Source organism: Rhinolophus sinicus, linkage group LG06, assembly GCF_036562045.2.
Source record: "Rhinolophus sinicus isolate RSC01 linkage group LG06, ASM3656204v1, whole genome shotgun sequence".
Taxonomy (NCBI): Eukaryota; Metazoa; Chordata; class Mammalia; order Chiroptera; family Rhinolophidae; genus Rhinolophus; species Rhinolophus sinicus.
In genome coordinates, this window is record NC_133756.1 from 107,384,732 (window position 1) to 107,409,151 (window position 24,420).

Genomic DNA, 24,420 nt, shown 5'->3' on the forward strand with positions numbered 1-24,420 from the left:
CTTGCATTCCTACAATAAACCCCACTTTATTGTGATGTAATATATATATATATATATATATATATATATATATATATATATATATATATATATATATATATAAAATGCTGGAATTGATTTAACATATTATTGAGAATTTTTCTTATCTATGTTCATTAGGGATATAAGTCTGTAGTTTTCTTGTAATATCTTTTTTTTCAGATTTTTGTATTAGGGCAATTCTGGCTTTATGAAATGAATTGGAAATTGCTTTCTGTTATCCAATTTTCTGGAATACATTGTGCAGAAATGGTATTACATACTCCTAAAATGTTTGGAAGAGTTCAGCAGTGAAATGATCTGAGCCTAGAGCTTTCTTCGTTAGAAGACTTTTAAATATTAACTTAATATTTTTAGTAGATATAGAACTATTTCAGTTATTCATTTTTTTAGTAAATATTGGTAGGTGTGTCTTTGAAAGAATTGTCCCATTTCATCTAAATTGTCAAATTTGTTGTCGTAGAGTTGTTAGTAATATTTTCAATATAATTTTAATGACTGTAGGGTGCATAGTAATGTCCTTGTTTCATTCCTGGTAATTGTGATTTGTGCATTACCCTTTCAATCTTGGTCAGTATGGCTAGTGGTTCAGCTTTTGATTTTATTAATTTTCTCAATTTCACCAGTACCTGTCCTTCTACATATTATTTCCTTCCTTCTGCTTGCTTTGGATGTAATTTGCTCTTTTTTTCTAGTTTATTAAGGTTGAATCTTAGATTATTGATTTAAGCCCCCCCTTTTTTTTCCCCATCTCACATGTAAGCAGTTAATGCTGTCAGTTTCCTCCTAAACACTGGTACACTGCATTTCACAAATTCTGGTATGTTCCATTTCATTTTCTTATAACCAAATTCACGAATGCTCTGAATTCTGTCTATAAACCCCTTAAGGCCATGGAAACCAGGTAAGAAACCTTATAAATGTGGAGTAGACCAAGAAACGCAACTGAAACATCTCTTCTCTGAATGATCCCTGTAAAAATAAATGAAGGATCAAAGATGTGGACTATCTCAGTCTTTGTATATACTTCTCAGTCCCCAGGTTCTCTCACCCAGTATAAGTGCTCAGTAAATATTCAATATTTAATTTTTGATCTGTTCATCCTTCAGTTTATTGTCATTTAATGGAAGTCTTTAACATTAAGCACTGTAATAACATATGTTTTCCTGTAAAGATAGGTCTGATTAGCTCAAAATATTTTACATGGTCTATTTTCCTTTCATTAATACTCAGAATATAATTAATATGAAAATTTTGTGATCTAGTCTAAAAGATCCTCCATTGAAAATATAGAGGTCTTAAAAATAGAGAGAGAGGTCTTGAAGGAGGAAAAATTGCAGCTTCATCTTGAATTATTGTGCATTTACCTTTTACAAGGCTAATTTCAATAAACTATAAATTTAAAATTATCCCTGATTTCCATCATTTCTGTGTTGTAATTCTTAAGTGATTGAATATAGTGCTTGTGCATTGTTTCCTATATCTTGACATGCTTTGCTTCCTTGGCTATTAATTTCATTTCTCATTATTCTTTGCATATATGATGTAATATCTTCTGGAACATGTAGCTCTCATTAGTCTCACAAAAATTTCCAGGAATACCTTGACAGTGCTAAATAATATTAATCTCTTCCTTTCTGTCCTTCTCATTTTTCTTCTAAATGAAAATGTAGGTTTTCCTAATAGCAAAATGATAATTGGGTTTATAAGTTTCTGTGTGATATATTAGAAACATCACTTCATAAATTCCAAAAGCCTAGCTTCTATTCCTAATATTTATTAGTTTTGTGATCTTCAGCAGATTACTGAAGTCTTCTTAACTTCAGTTTCTTTATCTGTATATTGGGTTCAATCATCTCTCTCTCATCCTCCCATGGTTATTATGGAGTTATAATATATTTAACTGCCAATAAAATGCAGTTGAAGTCATTAGTTTAAAATGATAGCCATTGGTTTAATATCTATAAATTATTTTTCAGTAAATAGCATTTTATATTACTCTGAAGAGTGAAAATGTTGTATGAATGAAAGCTTCTCTAATATGCTAGTGCCTTTCTTGCTAATGTAGGTTATCCCGATTTAAATTGGTTACCTCCTTCCTTTCACTTCCATATACTGAACTTGTAGTCTGTAAACACTATTTGTACCTCCTATTCCTCATCTGACCTTTGCACTCAAAAGTCTTATTTATGCTCCATTGCTCCACATGATGCCAAATACTCTTTTCTTCTTATAGGTGCCTTTATGATGAACTCTTTCATCTCTATTTCTTCTGACTATGTCCTATTTCATGCTTTTGTCATCTCACAATTGAATTCTTTCAGTAGCTTCTCAGGAGATCTCTTGCTCTACTCTTGACTCTAATCATCTAAACAAACCACTTCCAGAAAAATATTTTTAAAACATTGTTTTCATTCTGTAACTTTCCTGCTTGCAACATAAAATGGTTTTATTGTCTGCTGTATTACGTTGAAACTCTCTGCTGGGGCTTAAAATCTCTGTGTATTTTATTGCTTTCTCCCATTGTTAACTCAAGTGGATGCTGTGATTCAGAAAAACCTGGTGACAACAACAAACAAAATTTGTATCCAATATATCCTCTGTCAGATCTATATAAGGTTATGTTCTCTATCTGGAATTTTTTCTCATCTACTAAAGTAACAATAGTTTAGTGTTCCAAGAAGGTAAGGGGGGACAGGGGTGGTAGAAGAGGGTAAATGGGGCAAATATGTGGTGATGGAAGGGAAATTGACTCTGGGTGGTGAACACACAATGGGATATATAGATAATGTATTACAGAATAATACACTTGAAACCTATGTAATTTTGCTAACTACTGTCACCCCAATAAATTTTAATTTAAAAAAGTAATTATCATTTCTACCTTTCTTTGTAGCTTAACTAAAGTTCTAACATCTCTATGGAATAATTTATTCCTCCATCTTACACTTATTTCTTCAAATAGAATAACAGAGCAGTATCATTGTAAATGATAGAAATTGAAATCAAGCTAGGTTAAGCAAAAAAAGGGAATTTATTTATTTATGTAATCATTAAAGCCAGGGATATAGTAGAAAAAACTAACAAATACAACCATGAGCCCAATATTGACAAATCCACTCTCTCTCTACCTCATAATTCTTCTCCTTTTCATGGGGCTATAATTTTCTCTTTTCAATTCTTCATGAGTCTAGAGAGATGCTGCTGATTGCATTTGGCTCACATTTTTTCAGAGAAGGAAGAGATTTTGCAGAGAACAAATTCCCTATATTAGCTTGAGTTTGAAAAATTCAAGCCAAAGTCCTAATGACCAGTTTAGGTAATAATTCACCCCTCTGGACCAGTCACCAAGGCCAAGGGAACCAAAGATCTGTAAGTGTAAAGCGGATCATATACTCATCTCAAATACACAGAGAAGCAGGGGAGTCCACTGCCAGGAAAAGGGACTATGCACAGACATGGCACTAAGGTACTTCTTGGAAGCTAGACAGATACCATGTTTGCAAAATATGTATAAGTTCTTATTAAGCTTAGAGTTTGTCCACAGTCATTTCCCTTTTTCATACCGGTAGCTGGCGTACAATGACCCAATGTAGTCCTGAATCCTAGGATGATTTTTAAAACTGACTTACTTTTTCAGTGCAGATTTAAGAATAGATAGGGCTCTCATTTCAGGGATTTCTTTCAGCCAGAAGCGCCCCTTGGAGATCTGGGAAGAATCAAAGATATCTTGAGGGACACAGAGGAAATAAGCCACACTGGCAGTCTCCATATGCTTCAGAGAATAACTTGTCAGCCCCGTGTGTTAGGTAACCCCAAGTGGTTGACTACACTCTCATATCCCAAAGGTATGATTAACGGATTAGAGTGTGGAGGAAAGAGCAGGTATTAGTGCAATAGAAGGAGAAAAACAAAAACAAGAACACTTTGGTACTATCCTGGGATTTCATCAGCAGCAAAATGAGGACAAGAGAATTGGACCATGAGTGCTTTTCTAAAACACTGGGTGAATCCAATCAAGATGTTTTGGCTATTAAGTTCCCTGATGACAGAGGATATGTCTTTTCTAATTTGCTTTGTAAGGTACCTACATAGGCAACAGGGATAGGGATCATGTTTTTAAGAAACACTAAAATGTTGTTAGTTTGCATCAACACTACAGAACGCTCAGTGCACTACCGTACCTAATGAGCAGCTTTAGTTTTAAATTTCTCGGAAGAATGCTTGGATATAGCGGAATTAACATTTGGCAGCATCTAACTGGACATATAAATTGGGAGCAATGGATGTTAGCTGATGTATTGAGAATGGAGGCAACAATGTAGGTAGAATTTCTATTAAGAGGAGCTGGTCATGGACAGTGAAACAAAAAGCATCATCGAAGGAAAAAAAACTTAGAACAAAAGAACTTATAAAACAGTGTATGATTAATAATTGCAATGTTCGTTGAGCTCTTCTTATGTGCCAGACTTTGTTCTAAACATTTCTCATGTGAAATCACATTTAATCCTCATGACCACTCTGTGAGAATTTTATAGATGAGGAAAACAAAGGCTTAGAGAGAGATTAAGTAACTTGCCCAACTACTGAAATTAGTAAGTGATAGAGGCAGGATTTTAACCCAGGTTTGACTAATTCAAGTGAGATTTAAACTTAGTCTAACTTAGCCAGTTTCTTAAGGCCTATTTTGTGACTGTCTATTAGAAGGGAAAAACTATGGGAGACCTAAGCTAGGTAATGACTTCTGTTGAGTATCTGTTTTCTGCCAGATATTGAGCTGGTGATAGTCCTACCATATGTGATGTGATTTAAGAAACTGAAGCTCAGAGACATTTAAATAACTTGTCTAGGCTCATGTATCTAGGAAAATGCATATGCAAGAATCAAACTCAGTGTATGTATTACAAAGGCCAATGTCCTTTCCAAATATCATGATACATCTGACAACAAATTTATATTAATTTTTATCTTGCCCAAGGAGTTGGGTACCTTTTGTGACAGAAAATTTTGGTCAGTTGCAGAGGCCTATAATAGTTTGCTAGGGCAGCCATGACAAAGAACCATAGACGGGGTGGTTTGAACAACAGAAATTGATTTCCTCCCAGTTCTGGAGGCTGGAAGTCTAAGATGCATGTGTTAGCAGTGTTGGTTCCTTGTTAGGGCCTGAGGGAGAAGGAACCTTGGCCTGTGTATGGCCATCTTCTCCCTGCGTCCGCACGTTGTCTTCCCTTTGTGCATGTCTGCGTCCTAATCTCCTTTTCTCTAAGGACACTAGTCATATACGATTTGGGATCACCCATATGACCTCATTTTAACCTAATTACCTCTTTAAAGTCCTATCTTCAGATACAGTAACATTCTGAGGTATTGGAGGACAGGATTTCAACATGTAAATTTGGGAACACACAATTCAGCAACCTAGCAAGGTCAAACAGTGCTCTGGGAACACGACAAAAGCTGAACAGCCCATGTAGAATATAATGTCCAGTGTCACCGCTTTTAAGTTACTATCATTTATCACCTAGATTACTGCATTAACCTCCTCACTACACTTCCTGCTGTCTCTTTTATCTAATCTCATATGAAGTATTAGGTCGGTGCAAAAGTAATTGCAGTTTTTGCAATTATTTTTAACCTTGAAACCGCAATTACTTTTGCACCAACCTAATAATAATTTGTCATCATTTTTTTCTGAAAAGACCACATCAATTCCAAAGACCATCCTTCCCTTTGTATTCCATGTGAATGCCAACGCCCTCCAAGTTATATTACATGGTGGCCCTGCTTACTATCGTGTCTTTGTTTCCACTGTCAGCACCCTAATACCGTCCTTATTACTTCGAAACCTTTGTAATTAGAATACTCTATTGTTTCTCTCTAGACCATCACTCCCCTCTCTCGTCTCATTATTGCTTGTGTACTCTTTCTTAAGTGAAGTTCATTTCAGATAATGTCACCTGCCCTCTCAACCCCTTTCAGTTGTGCCTTTTGATCTATCAAGTTAGAGCCTCCTCATGGTAACCTCAGCCTATTTGTGGCCCTTCCTTCTTGTAGCCTCTATGGAGGGAAAGCTAGATCTTCACCACACACTCATCTACCTCATCCTGCCTGTGCTCATGTTGTTGCTCCCATCAACTGATTGCCAACATCCACTCCTTCTGTAAGACACAACTTAAATTTTACTTCATGAGCAGATATTTTCCTGATATACCCTATCAGAAATGATATGATCTTTTTTCCTCCTCCATTAAATTTTCACCTTTACTGTACTGGATCTTTTTTACAAAGGGTGTCCTTATTAAACTCACTGTAACTTTAGTGGCCCTTTCAAAGTTCTAGAGTAACTGAAAATACAACAGCGACCTTTGGCCAAAAGAATGGTAAGAGAATTTAATGGCATAATCCAGTGTTGTGCTAGCAACAGCTCCTAGAAGTATGTGCAAGAAATTGTTAAATTTTCAAATGTTAAGCATATTCTTAAGCATAGCCATTATTAAAAAGTGTTATATAAATTAAAATTAAATAAATTATTTTTTAAAAGTAAAATATCAGTAAATTCTGATTTAAAACAAATTATAACTAATTATTTTCACATTTTACTTTTTAACATAATCTTTAGGTTATTTATATGGTCAACATACTGTATATCGATGTGCTACTATGTATCTCTTTCCAACTCCATGTTCAATGACCTTACATTGATAGCTTGAAATTGGTTATTGTGGGAATATTTACACCATGGAAATTGGCACATTAAAAATCAGAGCTTCATTTTTATTGTCTAGACTTAAAAAAAATGATGAAGAAATGTAAACAGTTCAGATTAAACTTAAAAGTGTATCATGTCTGTAGCCATCATATTGTGAATAGCACAATCTATAAATAAATATTCTTCTAGTATTTGAAACTATTTTCAGACTCAGCAAAGTTACTTGTATCATTAATTGGTGAGCAAAGTTCTGACATACAACTTATTCAATTTCACTTTCATCAAATACCTTAACATATATAAAACTTCCAATCAATATTCATGTCAGAAATACACTGATTAGTCAATTGTGAGCATACATTAGCTATGGATACAAGATTTTGGTAAAATTTAATGAAAGCATTTTGTGAGAGTTAATTAGCTATATGGAATTTATAATAAAGAACGTTGTGCATTTTATTATTTCTAAAGACTATTTTTCATATGTTACCAGAGATGTGTTACCAGACAGGTTTCCAATAACTCTCCACTTAGTAGAATTTCTGACTCTTGAAACATATTTAAATATACACAGCAAACTTAGCTTAGGTATTATCTACAAGGCTCAGAATATATATTGGAAAATGGAAAATGGAATTTGGAGTGTTATAAAAATGGAGAAAATAGCTAAAATTATTTTCATAATTATTACAATGTAACAAAACAATGTAGGAGGCAGACCTAAAATTCCACTCTCTAAGGATCCTTAGCGTGGGTATCACTGTATAGATAAGGAGACAAGTTCACAAGAAAAGCTACATGGTTTCTCAAAGACCATGTGCAGGTGATTAGTTAAAGAACAAGAATTCAAACCCTCTCTTCTCGCTGTTTAAGGCACAAGTTACTAAGCTCTGCTGTCCTTCATCATAGACCTTTCCTTACTTCAGTTCAGCCCTGTCAGATCACAGTGAACACAGAGTAGCTTCAATAGCACAGTTCCTTGCATAGCTATTCACAGTAGATGCTCAACAATAATTAATGAAAAATTGAACCTTGAGGGCATTATGCTAAGTGAAATAAGTCAAGCAGAGAAAAACAGACACTGTATTATCTCACTTTTATGTGGAATCTAAAAAAGCTGAACTCAGAAACAAAGGGTAAATTGGGGGTTGCCAGGGGCTGGGGTGGGGCATGTGTAGAGGAAATGAGATGTTGATTAAAGTTTACAAGCTTGTAAGATGAATAGCTTCTGAGTATCTAATATACAACACAGAGATTGCAGTTAATATTGTATACTTGAGAGATACTGACAGATGTCACCAAAAAAAAAAAAAAGTAACTATGTGAGGTGATGGATATGTTAAGTACCTTTTTGTCGTAACCATTTGTGTGTGTGTGTGTGTGTGTGTGTGTGTGTGTATATTCACATGTACACCTTAAATTTACACAATGTTACATGTCAATTACATCTCAATAAAGCTGGGGGGGGACCTCAATAATTATGTTCTCAAATGCATTTATTCGATAAATACTTAGGCAGCGTAGGCTCTGGAGGAAAAAAAAAGGATAATTAAGATGTAACCCCTTTTGCTGATTAGCTCAGTCTCTTAGGGAGTCAACAAAACAAATAATTATAATAAAACATGAAAAAGCCTGTGACATTGGAGTGGGGTGGGCAGTGAGAGCACAGTAAAGGATATCTATATAGAACTAGAGGGATAGACAATTCTGTCACTTTCAGCTGAGTCTTAAAGTATGAGTAGGAATTAGCTAAACAGAAGAATACCCCAGGAAAAAGGAGTTGTATGAAATTTAGAGATGTGAAAAGGCGTGGCGTAGATTGTGAGCTGTATAGTCTTTGGTATGGCTGATGCATGTGCTATATATGTAAAGAAAAGGCAGGCAGTGAGGCTGGAGAAAAAGGTTAGATGCTAGATAATAAAACATCCTGGGTGTCATAACATGTCCTAAGAAATTAAATTCTACTCTGAAATGTATAGGCTATAAATCTGTGTGTATAATTCAGTACTCTCTAGTAAAGATAATGATAGCCATGTGTGCAATTTTAATAAAGGATAAAAAGAAACAGGTGAAATGTATTTTCAAAATACATTTTATTTAAGCTAAGACATCCAAAAGTATATTGTTTCAAAATGTAATCTATATTATAAAATATTAATGCATTATTTTACATTTTTTCATACTGAGTCTTTGGAATCTTTTTTGTTTTATGACAACACAATATCTCCACTTGAATTAACATATGTCAAATAGCCACGTGCTCAATAGCCACATGTGGCCCATGGCTACCTTATTGGACAGCACAGTTCTAAACAACAGACAAGCCACCTAGGACATAATTCTGGAATACAGCGTGGTTGACCCACTACCTATGAAGCTCAGAGTTGGGCAACAACAACACACAGCTATTGCACTACATTTCAATTCTTTCTACTCATTTCTGAATCCTACACTAAATGATGATCCAGGCAGATATTTCCAAACTGAGCCTCCCCCACCCCGTCAGTACTATGGGATCACTGAGTCCTTGCAGAGGGAATCTAGCAACCACAGAACCCAGACAGTGCAGATCTAAACTGGAGAAGATGGTGGTGGCAGGTCAGGGAGCTGCTGTCAAAGAAGTTACTTCTTTTCAGCAAAGGCTGTCAAGCTTTGGCTGTGCTGCTGAGAATTTTCTGCCTTCAGCTGGGGATGAGAGCATTTCTGGGTTGTCATTAGATCCAGTTAGAATAGAGGATCAGAGGTGACTAGCGAGCTGAAACAGAGGCACAATGAATAACTCACCAAACCGCCTGACCCACTGGCACACAGTTCCATATAGAGGTTTGTCCTTTCTGTTGAAATGGAGTCATTCCTAATGAGACATACTCTGGAGGCTTCGGCTGTGCAGTTGACAACTTACAAAGAAAGCAGAAGGAAGTTGAATTCTGGAGGGTTAGAACGGGAATCTGGGTCAAAGCTTTGTCTCAACTTTTTTTATTTTCCTCTAGGAAGAATAGCTAGAAAATAAAATTAGTCAAAAACTCCCATTATTTTTCAGAAGATTAATAGGGATTTTTTTTTCATTTTGCAAATCTCAAATTATATTAGCAAGGTAATAATTAAAATACTGCAGAATTTTTAATATCAAAATCAATTTTCCTTTTCCTCTGTCTTTCTGAAGTCCTTCCTTCCTGCCCAGGAAAGATTTAGTTAAGTAACTAGGAACAAATGATATGGCATACCTAGTTCCAAAAGCCCCCTTCTAATATTTTGGGCCTTTTTCTATAGAAAAGCTATAATTAAGCATTGTATATTCTGTAGGAAGGCTTTGATATATAAACACCAATTCTCTGAAGTGATGTGTATTGGATCATTTGGTGCTAAATCATATGTGGCTATAATATTTCTAGTAATTAGGCAAAAATAATTTTTGTTAAATACGCGTATATTTGCAGAGATGAATTCAGTAGTACCTGGAACTGGTTTCACATGGAACATTTGGCTCTGGGTAATTGTCTTTGGAAGAACCACAGAAGTTTACTGAGCAATTCTCTCTCAGTGCTTTAAGAGTAATGATATACTGTAGGAAAAGAGCACACGCTTTGAAATTGGACAGATGAAGTTTGAAATTCCAGCTCTTTCACAAACTAGCTATTAATTATTTGGCAAATTCTCTCAGCATAAACAATTTATTTGTAAATGTCAGAAATAATAGCTACCTAATAGGATTGTTTGGTTTCAATAATACTAATTATTATTATTATTATTATTGTTATTATTATTTGAAGTGACTAGTGCAGTACTTGGTACATATTGTTATTAACCTTTTACCAATTAATTCCACAGCTCTAGATAAATGTTGATGATGATAATAATGATGATGACGATCGCATATCCTGCTCTTATATGGCTTCTGTGTTGCCAAAGTCAGTGGATTTTTTCACTGTTTATCTTACTTTAGTATTCACACAGCTAATTGTACAAAGAAAATAAAAGCCCTTTGTTCCCTTTGTTTCCCTATATTTGGTTCTGTTTCAGTTTTGTTTCTCTCAAGTAGTTCAATGCAATTACATGAACTAGAGTCACTGGAAGGAATAGATAGCACAACTTTTCATTCCAAGGCTCAGCAATCTACAGAACAAAATCAAAGATGGGACTCAGACTTGCACTTCACATGTGTGACAATTATAGCTGCCATGTCGACTTCTTTCATTGATTCTGTTTCACATATGACTGTGTGTTCAACTTGTACCTTTGCTCCTGAGATCAAACTTCTTTTTCTAGTCCCATTCCTGATAGCCAGAAGAAAAATTCACCAACTTATTATACCACTCATCAAACTACTTGACATAATTTTTCTGACAATATCCAGTAGCCCTGATCAGTATTCTTATAAATAGTACTTTATACATATAGTTCAAAATCCAAGTTACTAGGTAATGTTTTACTAGCGATTTTTTTTCCTGATGAATTCACTATTGAAATAGTGCTCAAATGTTGCTTACATAATACATGCCTAGAGTAATGCATAAGGTGAATTTTCTAAATGAGACCCTTCTAGTACTTCTGATAATAAAACAATTTGGATGAGATCCCATAACGCCCTGTCTCATGCTGAATGCTATGCTCTAAGGGCCATACCATAGAAAGACTCCAGGGCAGGATTTGAAATAATTGGACAAAACCTGGAAATTTGTTTGTTAGCAAAGATTTCCATAGTAAAAGCATTTACAATAATTCATGGAATCATGATGAGGGTACATGATAGATGATGATAATGTTTTACTCTAATTCTGTGGTTTACAATTTTTTTATGAATCATATTTCCAGCATGCAAAACATCAAGATGTAAGTTCGATTGCCCTATTTAGGAATATTCCTTGGGCCACTTCTTTCTTTATATGCTGTTTTTCTTGTGAGGATAGAAATATCTACCTTGAAGAGTTTTATTGTCTAGTAGCAGGAGAGAAACATAAACTGATGAATGCAACAGAGTTTGAAACTGCTAGGCTCATGGCACATATAGCTATAATGGGGAAAATCACATACTTTATAAAGGAAGGAAAAGAACATCTTTATAAGAGAGATATTTTAAAAAATGAGAAGTGTCTGTCTTTCTAGCTTTTCTCCCTCTGGCTGTTTCAGTTAACCACTAATTTAACTAAAACACAACCCACTCAATATGGGCAGTTTTGGCTAGAGTTTCCTGAAGAACATTTATGGCCCTATGAAAGGGCGGGAAGTGATGATTGGGCATTGATTTATTGATCCTGCTCACACATATTTGGAGGGATGGTATCATGCCAGGCAGTGACTCCCATGGAAATAGTAGCATTTTCCTTCACAAGTAGTTGTTAATAAAATCCATTGCTTATAATGGCAACAGGATATTAGTAGTAAAATCCATTTGGAATGTATTTTTAAATTACTGTTTATATTGAGAATCTCAATTTCCTTTTCAGCAAAAAATAATTTGGGCCAACTAAAAGGAAAAAGAAAGTTTCACATGAAAGACCTAGCTCAATACTTTTCTTTAAAGTGAATTAATACTTCCTAAAGTGAATATTTCTGAAAAAAATAATTTTTACATTTTTAGCATCTACTTGATGATTATATTTGAATAAATAAATTTACCTTTCCAAAATGTTACCCTTTCCCTATCTTTCTGTACCACCTTTTCTGTTCAAGAAATCCCTAAAAACATAAACATATTATGTGATAAGTGTAGTTAAACAAGTGCACAGACTACCCTCAAGGGGCTTACAATTTTGGAAAGTAGGGTATAGATATATATCCAAAAATATAATAAATATATACAGCATGTAACATAAATATATCTACATAATATAGACTACAGAATATGTACTCTAAGTCTAATAGTATAATACTTAGCACCATAAGTCTTCATCTGACTTGAGGAAATCTCCTTAGAAATCCCATGATGAAAAACAAATTATATGAAGTAGGTTATGTTTTCCCGAAACAAAGAAATGTTAATATTGTGGATTCTATTTTTAACCAAGTTCTCAAATAAATCATCATCCTGTGTGATCAGCCTTGTCATAAAGGTAAAGGAACCACAATTATAAACTTCTCTTGCAATTACAAGTAACAAAAACTATGATTTTCAATCTGTGTAAGATTTCAACATGGAGAAATGGGGAAAGGATAACCTAGGTGGAAAGGACATCATGAATATCAGTAGTAAGTGAGAACATGTGGCGTATCTAAGGTACACATGGAAGAGCGTAGTAAAAAATAAGACCCAAAAAATGGTCAGTAAGGTCTGAAAAAATGAAGAACAGGAGATGATAAGAGGTTATGTTACAGTGTAAGCTTCTATGCAAGGAATAATGAAGGTCTGATTACGGTGGGAGAAGTAGGAGGAGGATGGGAAAAAGGAAACTAATATCAGAGATTTATGTGTATCTTTTTAGTATGAATCCATCAATTTTTATTTTTATGATAATTTCCCCCAACACACATAAAATTCATAAATTTGAACCATATTTCCAATGAATACTTTGCCAGAAAAACATCTCATTTACTAAATATATCCTATCTATGTTGCCATACTTTTCACTTTTATCCAAAAGTATGTTTGTGGGGACAGAGTCCCAGGGAGCAGTTTCCAGGCTCTCTCCCTCATGTGGAAAGGTGCTGACTTGGGTGGTAGGTGGCCGTCAGCTGTGACTGGTTGACCATCAGCTGTAAGCAGTTAGCCAATTAGTCACTGATATAACTGCCGTGGCTACGTTGGTTTGTTAGTTAGTTGGTTGGTTGGCAAAGAAGCAGAAGACGGATTCCGGATCGGGTGGCTCCTGCTTCCTGTGTCTCCAACTCAGCCGCCAGCAAGAATATAGTGGTATGAACTCCCTATCCATGGGTCTGTTGGTGTTCCTTTTTGGCCTCACCATATCCTGTGTTCCTGTGCGGGGAGTGGGACCAGAGTCCCTGCATGATGATGTTTAGGCCACAGAAGCACAGTAGTTACTGATAATGAATTGGTACCACCAGAAATGACAGTTATCTAGAGTTATGCATTACATAGTAAACAATTTCTTAGTGCTTTTAAACATAAAATTCAAATATATAATCTCTCTTAAGTCAGAAAAAAGATTTAAAGTTATTCTTTAGCACGTCTTGCTTTCAATGTGTGCTTTATAGGAGGCAGACACTTCCAGATCCCAGCTCACACAAAACAGATCAAAGAGCACTAGTGAAAGCAACTAACTTTAAACAGTATCTGACGTTGAGATATTAGAATCTGTTATTATCTGAGGGAAAACTCAGTTCTCAGGAAAAAAACAATATGCATGTCTTGACTATTGCATAACTCTGTTCTTCAAATTTTAAGGGGAATATTATGTAATTACTGATTAGAATGATGCAATATAGACAAAAATGCTGCAATTCTGATTGTCGGTCAAATAATCAATTGGACAATGTTTTCATCTGGAAAATTCCTAGGCATGTTGATTACTTTATACTGCTCATTTATTCATTTATTCTTTGTTCAACTTGTGTTAGTTATGTTCCAGGCCCCTGTGAGGAATTAGGAATACAAAAGTGAGTAATATTCATGTCCTGAAGGCATATACAGTCTAGCAGGAGCACAGAGAAGCAAAGACAATTTTCTGTTGTAAGACCAAAATGAAGCACAAAGGAGGGGATGTATAGGAGGGTTAAGGGAGATTTTGCAGAGAATTTCCTAGAGCTTGATATTGAAGAATCAGTAAGTAAAAGGTTATTCGACAGGAGGAAGGAAAATTAACTGGGCTTTTGTGTTTTCATCTATGACATCTTGTGGAAACCACCTCATTCCTAAAGTTTTCTTGTATCCTAGAAATGACTCATATGGTCTTAATTTAGAGCATCCAATCTTAACATTCTACCATGGGCTTCAGGTGTGCTTTGTTTCATGCTATAAGTAAAAGAATAACCCTGGTCCTATTTTACATTTTCATGCATTAGGCTCCCATTCGGTGGCTGAAATGGAAAAAAAAAAATAAAATACATAAATTAAGCAGCTTTGAAAAACTATGTAGCCAAATTCAACCAATGTGATAGAAATTTAGAAGCAAAAGAAAGTGCTATCTAAGCAATTGTTTGAAATATAATTTGACTCTAATTTTGCTCCATAATAATGCTATTTACAAAATTAGCTACCCTCTAAATTCCCAAGTTATCTTCATTACAGAGAAGTATTATTATACAATTGGGTGTGGGTGTATCTTACCAGAAACATACATGGATATCTAAAAGTTATAAATTAATGCTCTTACATTTGATTCAAGGATGTTATAAGAAAATTTTATCCTCAATTGCAGCATGTTGAATTTTTTTATTCGGTGATGTTCACTGGCATTCCATTTAAAATTGTCCATATCTACTCTCCAATTTCCATAACTTTTAAGTATGTTATTTAATTTTTTTTCCATCAACCTTGTACATTCATATTTTTCTAAATCAAATAGTGCAAAGGGGCATATAGTAAAATGAGCATTGTAGGGTTTTTGTTCTGGTTTTTACCTTCATATTTCTAAATATTGTGAAAATATGCTGACTTTTTAAATGGCTACTTTTAAATTTATGGACAGTAGATAGCTCTTAATTCACATATCTTCTTATTTCTTCTCTTAATGTAATTGTTATTCTCCTTTTTTTTTTAGTTTCACATAATTTTCTTAATTATCTCTCTTTTATTTCCTGTATATTTTGACTTTCAAATTGTGAGAAGAGGATTTTAAAACTGTTGCCTTTTCCATCAGTTTTCCCTTCTTCCACGTCTCAACCTATCAATTTTCTCTTTAATTTTCATCGTAAAGGTTGGTAATATGTATATTCTATTGTGTAATGAGTTTTTCACTTTATATGTAGATTCATAAAGTTGAAAATCAATCCTTGACATCTGCATCATTGCAACTACAGTGTGAGCTGAGTCAAGTAGGGCTATGATTACGTTTTCTTTTCCTGATTCCAAGTTACAGACACTCTGCTACTAAAAGAAGAATGTTTGATGGATTTCTTCCAACTGTTACCATTTGCTTAAAATGAAGCCATAGGCTACTTTCACATTCTACACCATATCTTCCTTTCTCAATCACTTTTGTTTTGCCGTTGAATAAGTAAATCTTTTGCTTCCTCAGCTTTTTCTTTATTCTATGTATTGCTTGAAATCTACTTTCATTTTCTTCAAGAAGCCTATAAACTGTTTTTATACTTTCTCATTTATTTTTTAATGTGTAATTCCAGAACACAATCTTTGTATCAACTGATGAAAATCTCAACAATTGCAGGCTTCCCAATTTTATTGGAAAACATGAAATATATATTCCCATTTTTAATTCCCAGCCTGGAAAATGTTTCTTTTATTAAATTACAATTATTATTCTGCAGAATTTTTATGTCACACATCTTTTACGACTGTTTCCTATTTTAATTTTAAAGTGTACTACTTGGGCTTTGCTCTGAGAAAATCATATTTCCCCACTAGTTTAAGATTATTCTTTAGTCTAATGTTCAATATTAATGTCATTTGTTTTAGAGAGCAGCTTAACTATGCCTGGAATATTCTTTATAATCCCAATAGGTGCAATTAATTGGGTTCAGGCTACATGCCAGGTATTTTACATATATTAAATATAATACACAAAATGTCCACATATTAGACAGTGTTACCTCTGATTTTCAGGTGAGAAAGCTGAGTTAGACTATTCGAGCTAATTAAAACTCAGATATTTCTAAAAACAAAGTTGTCTTCCTATTAGAAGCTGCTTCCCTATAACTTACTATATAAACAAAAACAACATTAAAACAAAGCTGTTAGGAGAGATGACAAAGATTATGAATTTGTCAGGTATTTTTTCTTGTTTAACTGTGAATGCGTTGAGAATTTTCATTAATGCCATCACAATCACTATACACCTAATTTCAAATTATTTATGCAAATGCTCCAGCATGAATCAAAACATTATGTGCAAGACAATTGAAAAACAGAGTAGGCTAAAAATAAATCAGAGAATAATAAATTACTCAGATTAGTGTAAAACTAGTAATTTAGGCCCCTGGGCACATTTTTCAGAGAAAGCCCTTTAAACTTTGTTAATTGCTAAATAACTACATTCTCCACCTGCCATCACCACAGAGGTTTCTTGTTGCTTTAATTCTGGAGAAGAAGGGAAGATGCAGCTGGCCCACCAATGTTTTTGGCTGGGACTCAAGATGGCCTGCTCTGCTTTGCTTTTTATGGTTTGTTCATGAAAGCAAAACTATACAAATACCCTTCCTCAACGTCTGAGGGTCTCATTTGCCGAAGGCACCTGTGCTATAGTGTAGCACACATGAGGTCAGGAGTGAGAAGATTATATCTTCAAACCAAGGTTCTGCCACCTACTTGCTAAACGTGACTTCAGATTTTACCTGCTGTGAGAAGAAAAATGATATTACCTTTATCACAGAGTTGGTATGAGGAGCAGTAAGCTAATATATATGAACTGACTTTCCCAAATTCAAAATGTTAAACAGGTTATTTGTAAGTTAACTCTAATACAGTCATATAATGGAACCTATGCAAATGAATGCCTGGTACTCCCTTAATCATTCGTGATCTACTCCTCCAGATGAAATTTCAGTTCCTAGGTCTAGTGGATTGTCAGGCCAGTTACATCCTTATACCTCCCGCACCTTAGTTGTCTTGTAACTGTCTCCTGTATTATTTTCAAAACAATTCTCACCCACCAATCTTTTAACAACTCAGAAAATGAACCTGGTATAATTTGTAGATCCTCAACGTCTTCAAAAATATCTAAAATTTGAGCACAATGACCTTTCCATGGGAAAGAGACATGCAGATTTAATTGGGCTTCTGGGTCTCCTAAAAACCAGCCATAGAAGAATTCAGGGAGCAGAATCTGCACTCTTAGATGGATCTGTGAATGGATTACAGCCTTCTACCTCCTGAGTCTGTAACTCTGGACAAGGGCAAACTGAATTGCCTCATCCATTTTCTTATCTGTAGAGTGGAGGTTATAATGTATGCCTCAAACTATTGTGAGACCTAAATGAAATCACGTATACACAGCTTTGTATACTTCCCAGCATGTAGTTTATTGTCAACATTGATCCCGATTTTCTGTTAATTTTAAAAGACCATCATCAATCTTTAGCCCCACATTTTTGCAAAGGACTTTGCAATTATTCTCCCCATATCACAAACTTCCCTATGGTTGTGCAGAATGAAACTTTAAATGTTTTCCAAAAGGTTATATATTTATCTGTTACAAGATTAAAATCTCAAGGATCCAGATTTTTCTATTGGGATAAAGCCACAAATTCACATGATTATCAATAAAATGTCACATGCATAGTATTCCATAAAAATATAATACTCAGATATTTGCACAACATTTATACTGTATGAAGTATGCCTATTGAATATATACAGAGAATGCCAAAAAATGTATACACATTTTAAGAAAGGAAAAAACTGTATTAAAATTGTAATACTCAATATATACCGATAACAAAAGATGAATACAAGTCACGTTTGATTAATTACAAGAGGTGCTCAAGTGGTTACCATCAGCATCCAGACACTTCTGATTACGGCGAACTACTGCTTGAGCAATGTTGACCAGTGGTGTCCACTTGTCTACATTATTTTGGCACCCCCAGTATATATGCACACACACGATCTTTAAATACAGAAATCTGGATAAGTAGGATAAGATGATCATACAATGAGAAGCAAAGGGAAGTGAGATAGAAGAAAAAACAGATTAATGTCTTCCGTCATCACACTAGTATATAAGCGCGCGTGCTCTCTCTCTCTCCCCTCTCCCCTCTCCCCTCTCCCCTCTCCCCTCTCCCCTCTCCCCTCTCCCCTCTCCCCTCTCCCCTCTCCCCTCTGCCCTCTGCCCTCTGCCCTCTGCCCTCTCGCCTCTCTCTCTCTGTAAAATTGTTTTAAAAGTTCAGTGCATATGTGTATAAGGTAGTTACATTGTATATTGCCCAAAACGAGTAAGTCAGTAAAAGAGCAACAATTCATTCATGTCCTCAGTTTCCAAATCCAACACTACCATGTAACCTTCATGCTCCCAGTGCTTCTGCATTCTGATTGTACCCAATGAATCTAACACTTTCTCTATCCCTCTGCTTATCTGTCTTCACACAGGCAACTATGGAGAAAGCGGGATGGAAGCTTTCAAAGATATGTCAGCCAAGGAAGGGATCTGCATCGCTCACTCGTACAAAATCTACAGCAATGCAGGGGAGCAGAGTTTTGATAAACTGCTGAAGAAGCTTAGGAGTCACTTGCCCAAGGCCCGGGTGGTGGCCTGCTTCTGTGAGGGCATGACTGTGCGCGGTCTGCTGATGGCCATGCGGCGCCTGGGTCTAGCTGGAGAATTTCTGCTTCTGGGCAGGTGAGTGACAATGAGAAAATTCACCGGGAGGTAATAATGCCAGGATTTTGGCAGCATCAAAGGGCATCTTTTGGTGCACAAAGACAGATGCTTTGGAAGCTTAATCTGTATAGTAGAAGCAGAGCTTAAATATCATAAAATACCAGAGCCTGGAAATAATAATGGAAAATAAGTAAATACGCCGTGTGCTGAGTAATGATGATAGCAGAAATAAACACATAAAGATGATGAGACCTTAAATCCTCAAAAAAAAATGACTATAAGAAAATGAGATGGATTCTTAAATACTTGCGTAATTCCCTTGGAAACTAAACACATTTCAAACTTTTTGCTGTTGCTTTTGAAATTGATTTTGAGAATGGCTATATGAGCTTGTTTTATAATATAGAATTATAGAATTTGGGTTTTATAAGTGAAGAATTGCTCTTAGAACTAACTTTTAAAAGCATTGGAAAATTGGCTCAGTATTTTATATAACAGAAGTGTCATTACATTGCCTGATCACCCACATTTTTGTCAGACAAGTTTCTAAAAGATTAACTTCCACATGGATTGACTTTAATTATCTGGATAATCCACTTGATTTGCACAATTCAGCCCATTCCCTACTGATGTTGTTGAATCAGTACATCAGTCAGGATTCTCCAGAGAAACAGAAACAGCAGTGTGAGTGTATATAGGAAGAGACCCAGGAGAGCCAATGGTGTAGTTCTGGTACAAAACCCGGCAGGCTAAGACCCAAGAAGAGCCAATGTTTCAAGTTTAAGTGTGAAGTCCATAAAAGATCAGTGTCCCAACTCATGCAGGCAGGCAGGTGGAGTTCCCTCTTACTCAGCCTTTTTGTTCTATTCAGGTCTTCAATTCATTGGACGAGGCCCACTCACATTAGGGAAGACAGTCTGCATTACTCAGTCTGCAGGTACAAATTGTAATCTCATCTAGAAACACCCTGAGAAACGCATTTAGAATAATATTTGGCTAAATGTCTGGGCATCCCATGGCCCAGTCAAGTTATCACATAAAATTAACCATCTCAGTTGGGAAGATGATACATAGATTAAACATGTGAATGCAGTTTCACCATTGTATACCTTGAAAAAGATATCTTATCATGCATCTTTTCTCAATAGGTAGCCGATTTAAAGAAGAGAGAAAACCTTCCAAACCATTGCATCTTTCTCAATATTCTGTCCAAAATAGAAAGCCAACTCACTTGTTATCAATTTTTGATGACTCGTAAAAAAAGAAAAGAAATAAAAAACATTTCCTTTATTTTCCAAATGCTGAACTGACCTTCTATGATCCGACGGAGGTCTGCTTGACTATATTTTATGACAGCTACTTTATATACCTAATTCTTTTCTGTCTGATCCGATGGCAGTAGATTGATGGGACTGTTTTAGTATGAGGCCAACTATTCTTCATAAAAATGGTATTGAGTGAGATTCCTTTTTCATTTATGTCGTGCATATTGTCTAAAATAATTCCTAGTTGGGAAGAGTCGTGCACTAGTTAGTTTCATAAAACCCAGGAACATTCCTGTTGCCAATATTCTTAAATTCTGAAGTGCAGTGGTACCCCTGGGGTAAAAAGAATAGTAAAGAAAGAGCTGTCTTTAAACAGTTCTGCTTTTCTGATAGGGGATGAGGGATTCTATAACTCGCATCTGCTGCTTTGCCGACATTAATAAGACAAATTAGCAGCATTTGTTTTTTAGACATATAATTTGTCAACAAGTAAATGGTTTTTGATCACATGTACACAAGGAAAATAAATTGGTACTTACTATATTTACCACTTTCCATTTTTATTTTTATTGCCAGCAACACCACAAGGCCAAAATTCAATATTTTGTATATTTTTAAATTTATTTTGTATACGTTGTTTGCAAGTTCTCACCACATAATTTAATGCATGGAAAAATAGCTTCATAACCTTTATTTCAATTTCTTAACCCCTTCGTGGATTGGTTTATAATAATTGAACATTTACTTGAGCACTAATTCATTTTGTCTGAGAGCAATTTAGAATATTCTTCCTTACTCTGAATTTAAACAATAACTCCCAGGAGTGTCCACCTCTTGGATCATATTCTTTTCTTTGAAAGTACATGTGATACTCTTTCAAATATTTGGAAAAAACAGTATGGTCCTTAGTCCCCTTTATCTTCTCTTTAAAACATTCCTACTCTTCCATTCCTACTTCTTCATAGTGAAATGGCACTCTAAGTATTAATAAAACCAATTATCAGGACCACTGGTAGGATCATTTATCAAATGCTGTGTGCCAATTACTATGCTAAGCACTTTGCATGTGTTGTTTCATTTAATTATTAATTTGACAAATATTGAGTGCTTACTATATGTTAAGATGCTTGGAATATATCAATGAATAAAAGAGGGACAATAATCACTCTTGTTATGGACCTTACAGATGATAAGTTAAATAGAAGGTAATAATTGCTATGAAAAAAAATAAATCTAAGAACAACTTGCATGTTAAATACTATTATCATCTTCGTTTTATAGGCAAGGACTCTAAGGCTCAATAAATATTGAGTAATAATGATATGAAGAAGGGTATATAGATGTATGTGACGAAGACAAAATTGAAAATAAGTGTGTATAACTCTGGAGACTGAGCATGTAGTGCTATTTCATTGCTTCTTAGTAAGTTTAAAGTATTCCTGTTCATAAAAGTTGGAGGTCTTGGGTAGTGAGCAGAAAAACAAAAAAGTAATAGCTACATGAGAGAATTTGGAACATCTACACACACTCATTTTACAAGTGAAGAAACTGATACCCTAAAGTTTGGACGACATGGTCAGGGTTGTACAAGAGCCCATGACTCACAATTCAGTGCTTCTCTCTCCTGGCCTGTCTCCTACAGAGTAGAAACAGGGGAAAAGTTATAATCTGATGGCAAGTCCCCAGTTCTTCATAGATTCTGATGTATAAAGAGACTATCCCAGATACTTCAAATTTAAGTCAGCAGTTTTAAATTAATGTTACCTCCTAAAAACTCCAATTCACCCTGTAGTTCCTCTTATATTTTAACATTGTTTTGTTTATATATATTCTCCCAATCCCTCTTTATTCTTCCCCCACCCTTGACTAAGTTTAAATGGATGGTTCTTATAAACTAGAAGTCAATGCTATGAGAAAAGAATCTATATTCAGAACTTCCTAGAGGATCCCACATTTAACAGCTGTAGTTACTTATAAATCTCTCTAGTGGCCTTGGGACAGCCAGGTTTAATAGGTCTTTCAACTAAAATATTTGGCAGGACTAAGATAACTCTACTGCTGAGACAACCTCATACATCAACATATCCCACCATCTGCACTGCACATCAGTAGAATGTTAGAGTGATATAGACCTGGCCCCTGGGTCTTGTCATTTGAGTCCTAGGTAATCTGCTGTCTCATTACCAATAAAAATGTCCTGTTCAGGACCCTGAATAGTCTTGCTAAACACTTTGGCTCTGACAGCAGGATGAGATCAATAATCTAAACACAAATGACACTTTTTTTATAATGGGTATAGTATTTTACTTCTTGAGCTGAGAAAAGTATTATTTGAGATATTTATAAATTATAAACCTAAATAGGAACTATTTTTTTTAACATAGTGTTTTATGTTTTCCAAAAAAAATGTAGTTTATGATCATGAAAAATAATTTAAACAGCAAACAAATCTAGAGAGTGGAAAGCACTTATATTTCCAAATTTGTATCAACACAGGGTATTGTTAAAATATATGGTATTTCCTTACCTTATAGGTGAAAATTGGCCTCACTATCTTTTTTTAATTTGTAGGTTTTCAATTATGACTTAGATTGTACTTCTTTCATGTATCAATAGTGATATATACTTAAATTTTCCCAAGCTACCTAGTCATGCATTTTTTCTGTTTATTTTTTTTTCCTTATTTATTTGTATAAAAGCACTTCAGCAGGTAAGGAAAGTAGTTGATTGGTACATGTAGCAAATATTTTAACTCTTGTAATTTAATTTTGACTTTGTTGATGGTGTTTTGGACAATGCCAAACTTTATTTTTCAGTTATTTTCTTCATGTTTTTATGTCTCATGGGATTTGTATATGGATATAGAGGCCAGTCACAGAGGCTTATCTAATTGGTTGTTAATTCAAGGTAGGGTAGGAGAATTTAGTAAACAAGGGGGTACAATTCATAGTATAAAATCCCTAAAAATGTGGGAATCGGTAACACTTAAAGCACGAGTGGAGGGAATGAGCTAAGGAGGTCAACTCCAGAATTGGAACAGAAATAAAAAATATGTCAGGGGCAGAGGTAGATACGTTTAAAGGTGTGGAAACTGGAAACTCACTTGATAGTCCCTCTTTTCTTTGTAAATTTGGAGACTAGAAGGGTGTGTGTGTGTGTGTGTGTGTGTGTGTGTGTGTGTGTGTGTGTGTGTGTGTATTGCAGAGATGGTGGAGGCAGTGGGTTAAGAAGTTGTCAGTAGAGATTGGAGAACCAGGAAAACTACACTGTTAATAAGTTGTTTCATATATTTATTTTATATTACTCCATCTGTTACAAACTATGGGGATATAAAAGATTTGGCTCTACTATAATGGAGAAATTTTCTTAAAATAACAATAGATTTTAATTGTACTGTCACATCAGTATTGTATGAATTCTCATTGTTAGGGCTTTAAATGTTGATTAAACAGCCCGGTTCTCAAATTAAACACCAAAAGGATTTAATGTATGTCAGATAATTAGAGACCAAGTATTTGACCTGTCATCAAATGGATGTCCTAACACTGCCCCACAACCCCAGCATCATAGGCAGGGCTGGACAATAGCAGGACTTCCTTGCTTTCGAAGATGGCTTTCAAAATGCCAATAGGAAAACTCTGAGGTTCAGAGGACAAACTGCTCCATAAAAAAGAAGATTCTGAGCCACACGTGCTGAACTCTTTCTCTAGTTTCACCAGGCAGATAAAGTCACTCATTTCCAGGAGAGAAGGAAGGCAGATGGTGGAGAAAAGCTATGTGTTTTCTTCCCATGCTTTGCCCTCCTGAAGAGTGGATATCTCTGAAACTCTTCTGATGAAATGTGAAGAGTTAGATATCCTCTATTCTCACAAGTCCATTCTGAAGTGGATAAATAACAGTAACTTGACTTTACAGATGAAGACTGAAGCTCAGAGACATTATTTGTTTCATCAATGTCACCATGCTTACTAGACCTGCAGCTGAAATTTAAATGAAATTAATTGCTTTGTAACATGGT

At 35.1% G+C, this 24,420-nt stretch overlaps 1 protein-coding gene across 6 annotated transcripts in view; it reads left to right on the top strand.

Annotated features, from left to right (window-relative positions):
• Window positions 1-24,420, top strand: part of GRM5 (glutamate metabotropic receptor 5) — a 456,294-nt gene that overhangs the window by 150,259 nt on the left and 281,615 nt on the right. For all 6 annotated transcript variants that reach the window (XR_012497441.1, XR_012497444.1, XR_012497443.1 and 3 more), the window contains exon 3: window positions 18,906-19,155. Coding sequence is in view for 2 of the 6 variants with exons in the window: in XM_074335624.1 (XP_074191725.1) it covers window positions 18,906-19,155 (250 nt within the window). In the remaining 4 variants the exon portion in view is untranslated. The remainder of the gene's footprint in view (window positions 1-18,905; window positions 19,156-24,420) is intronic.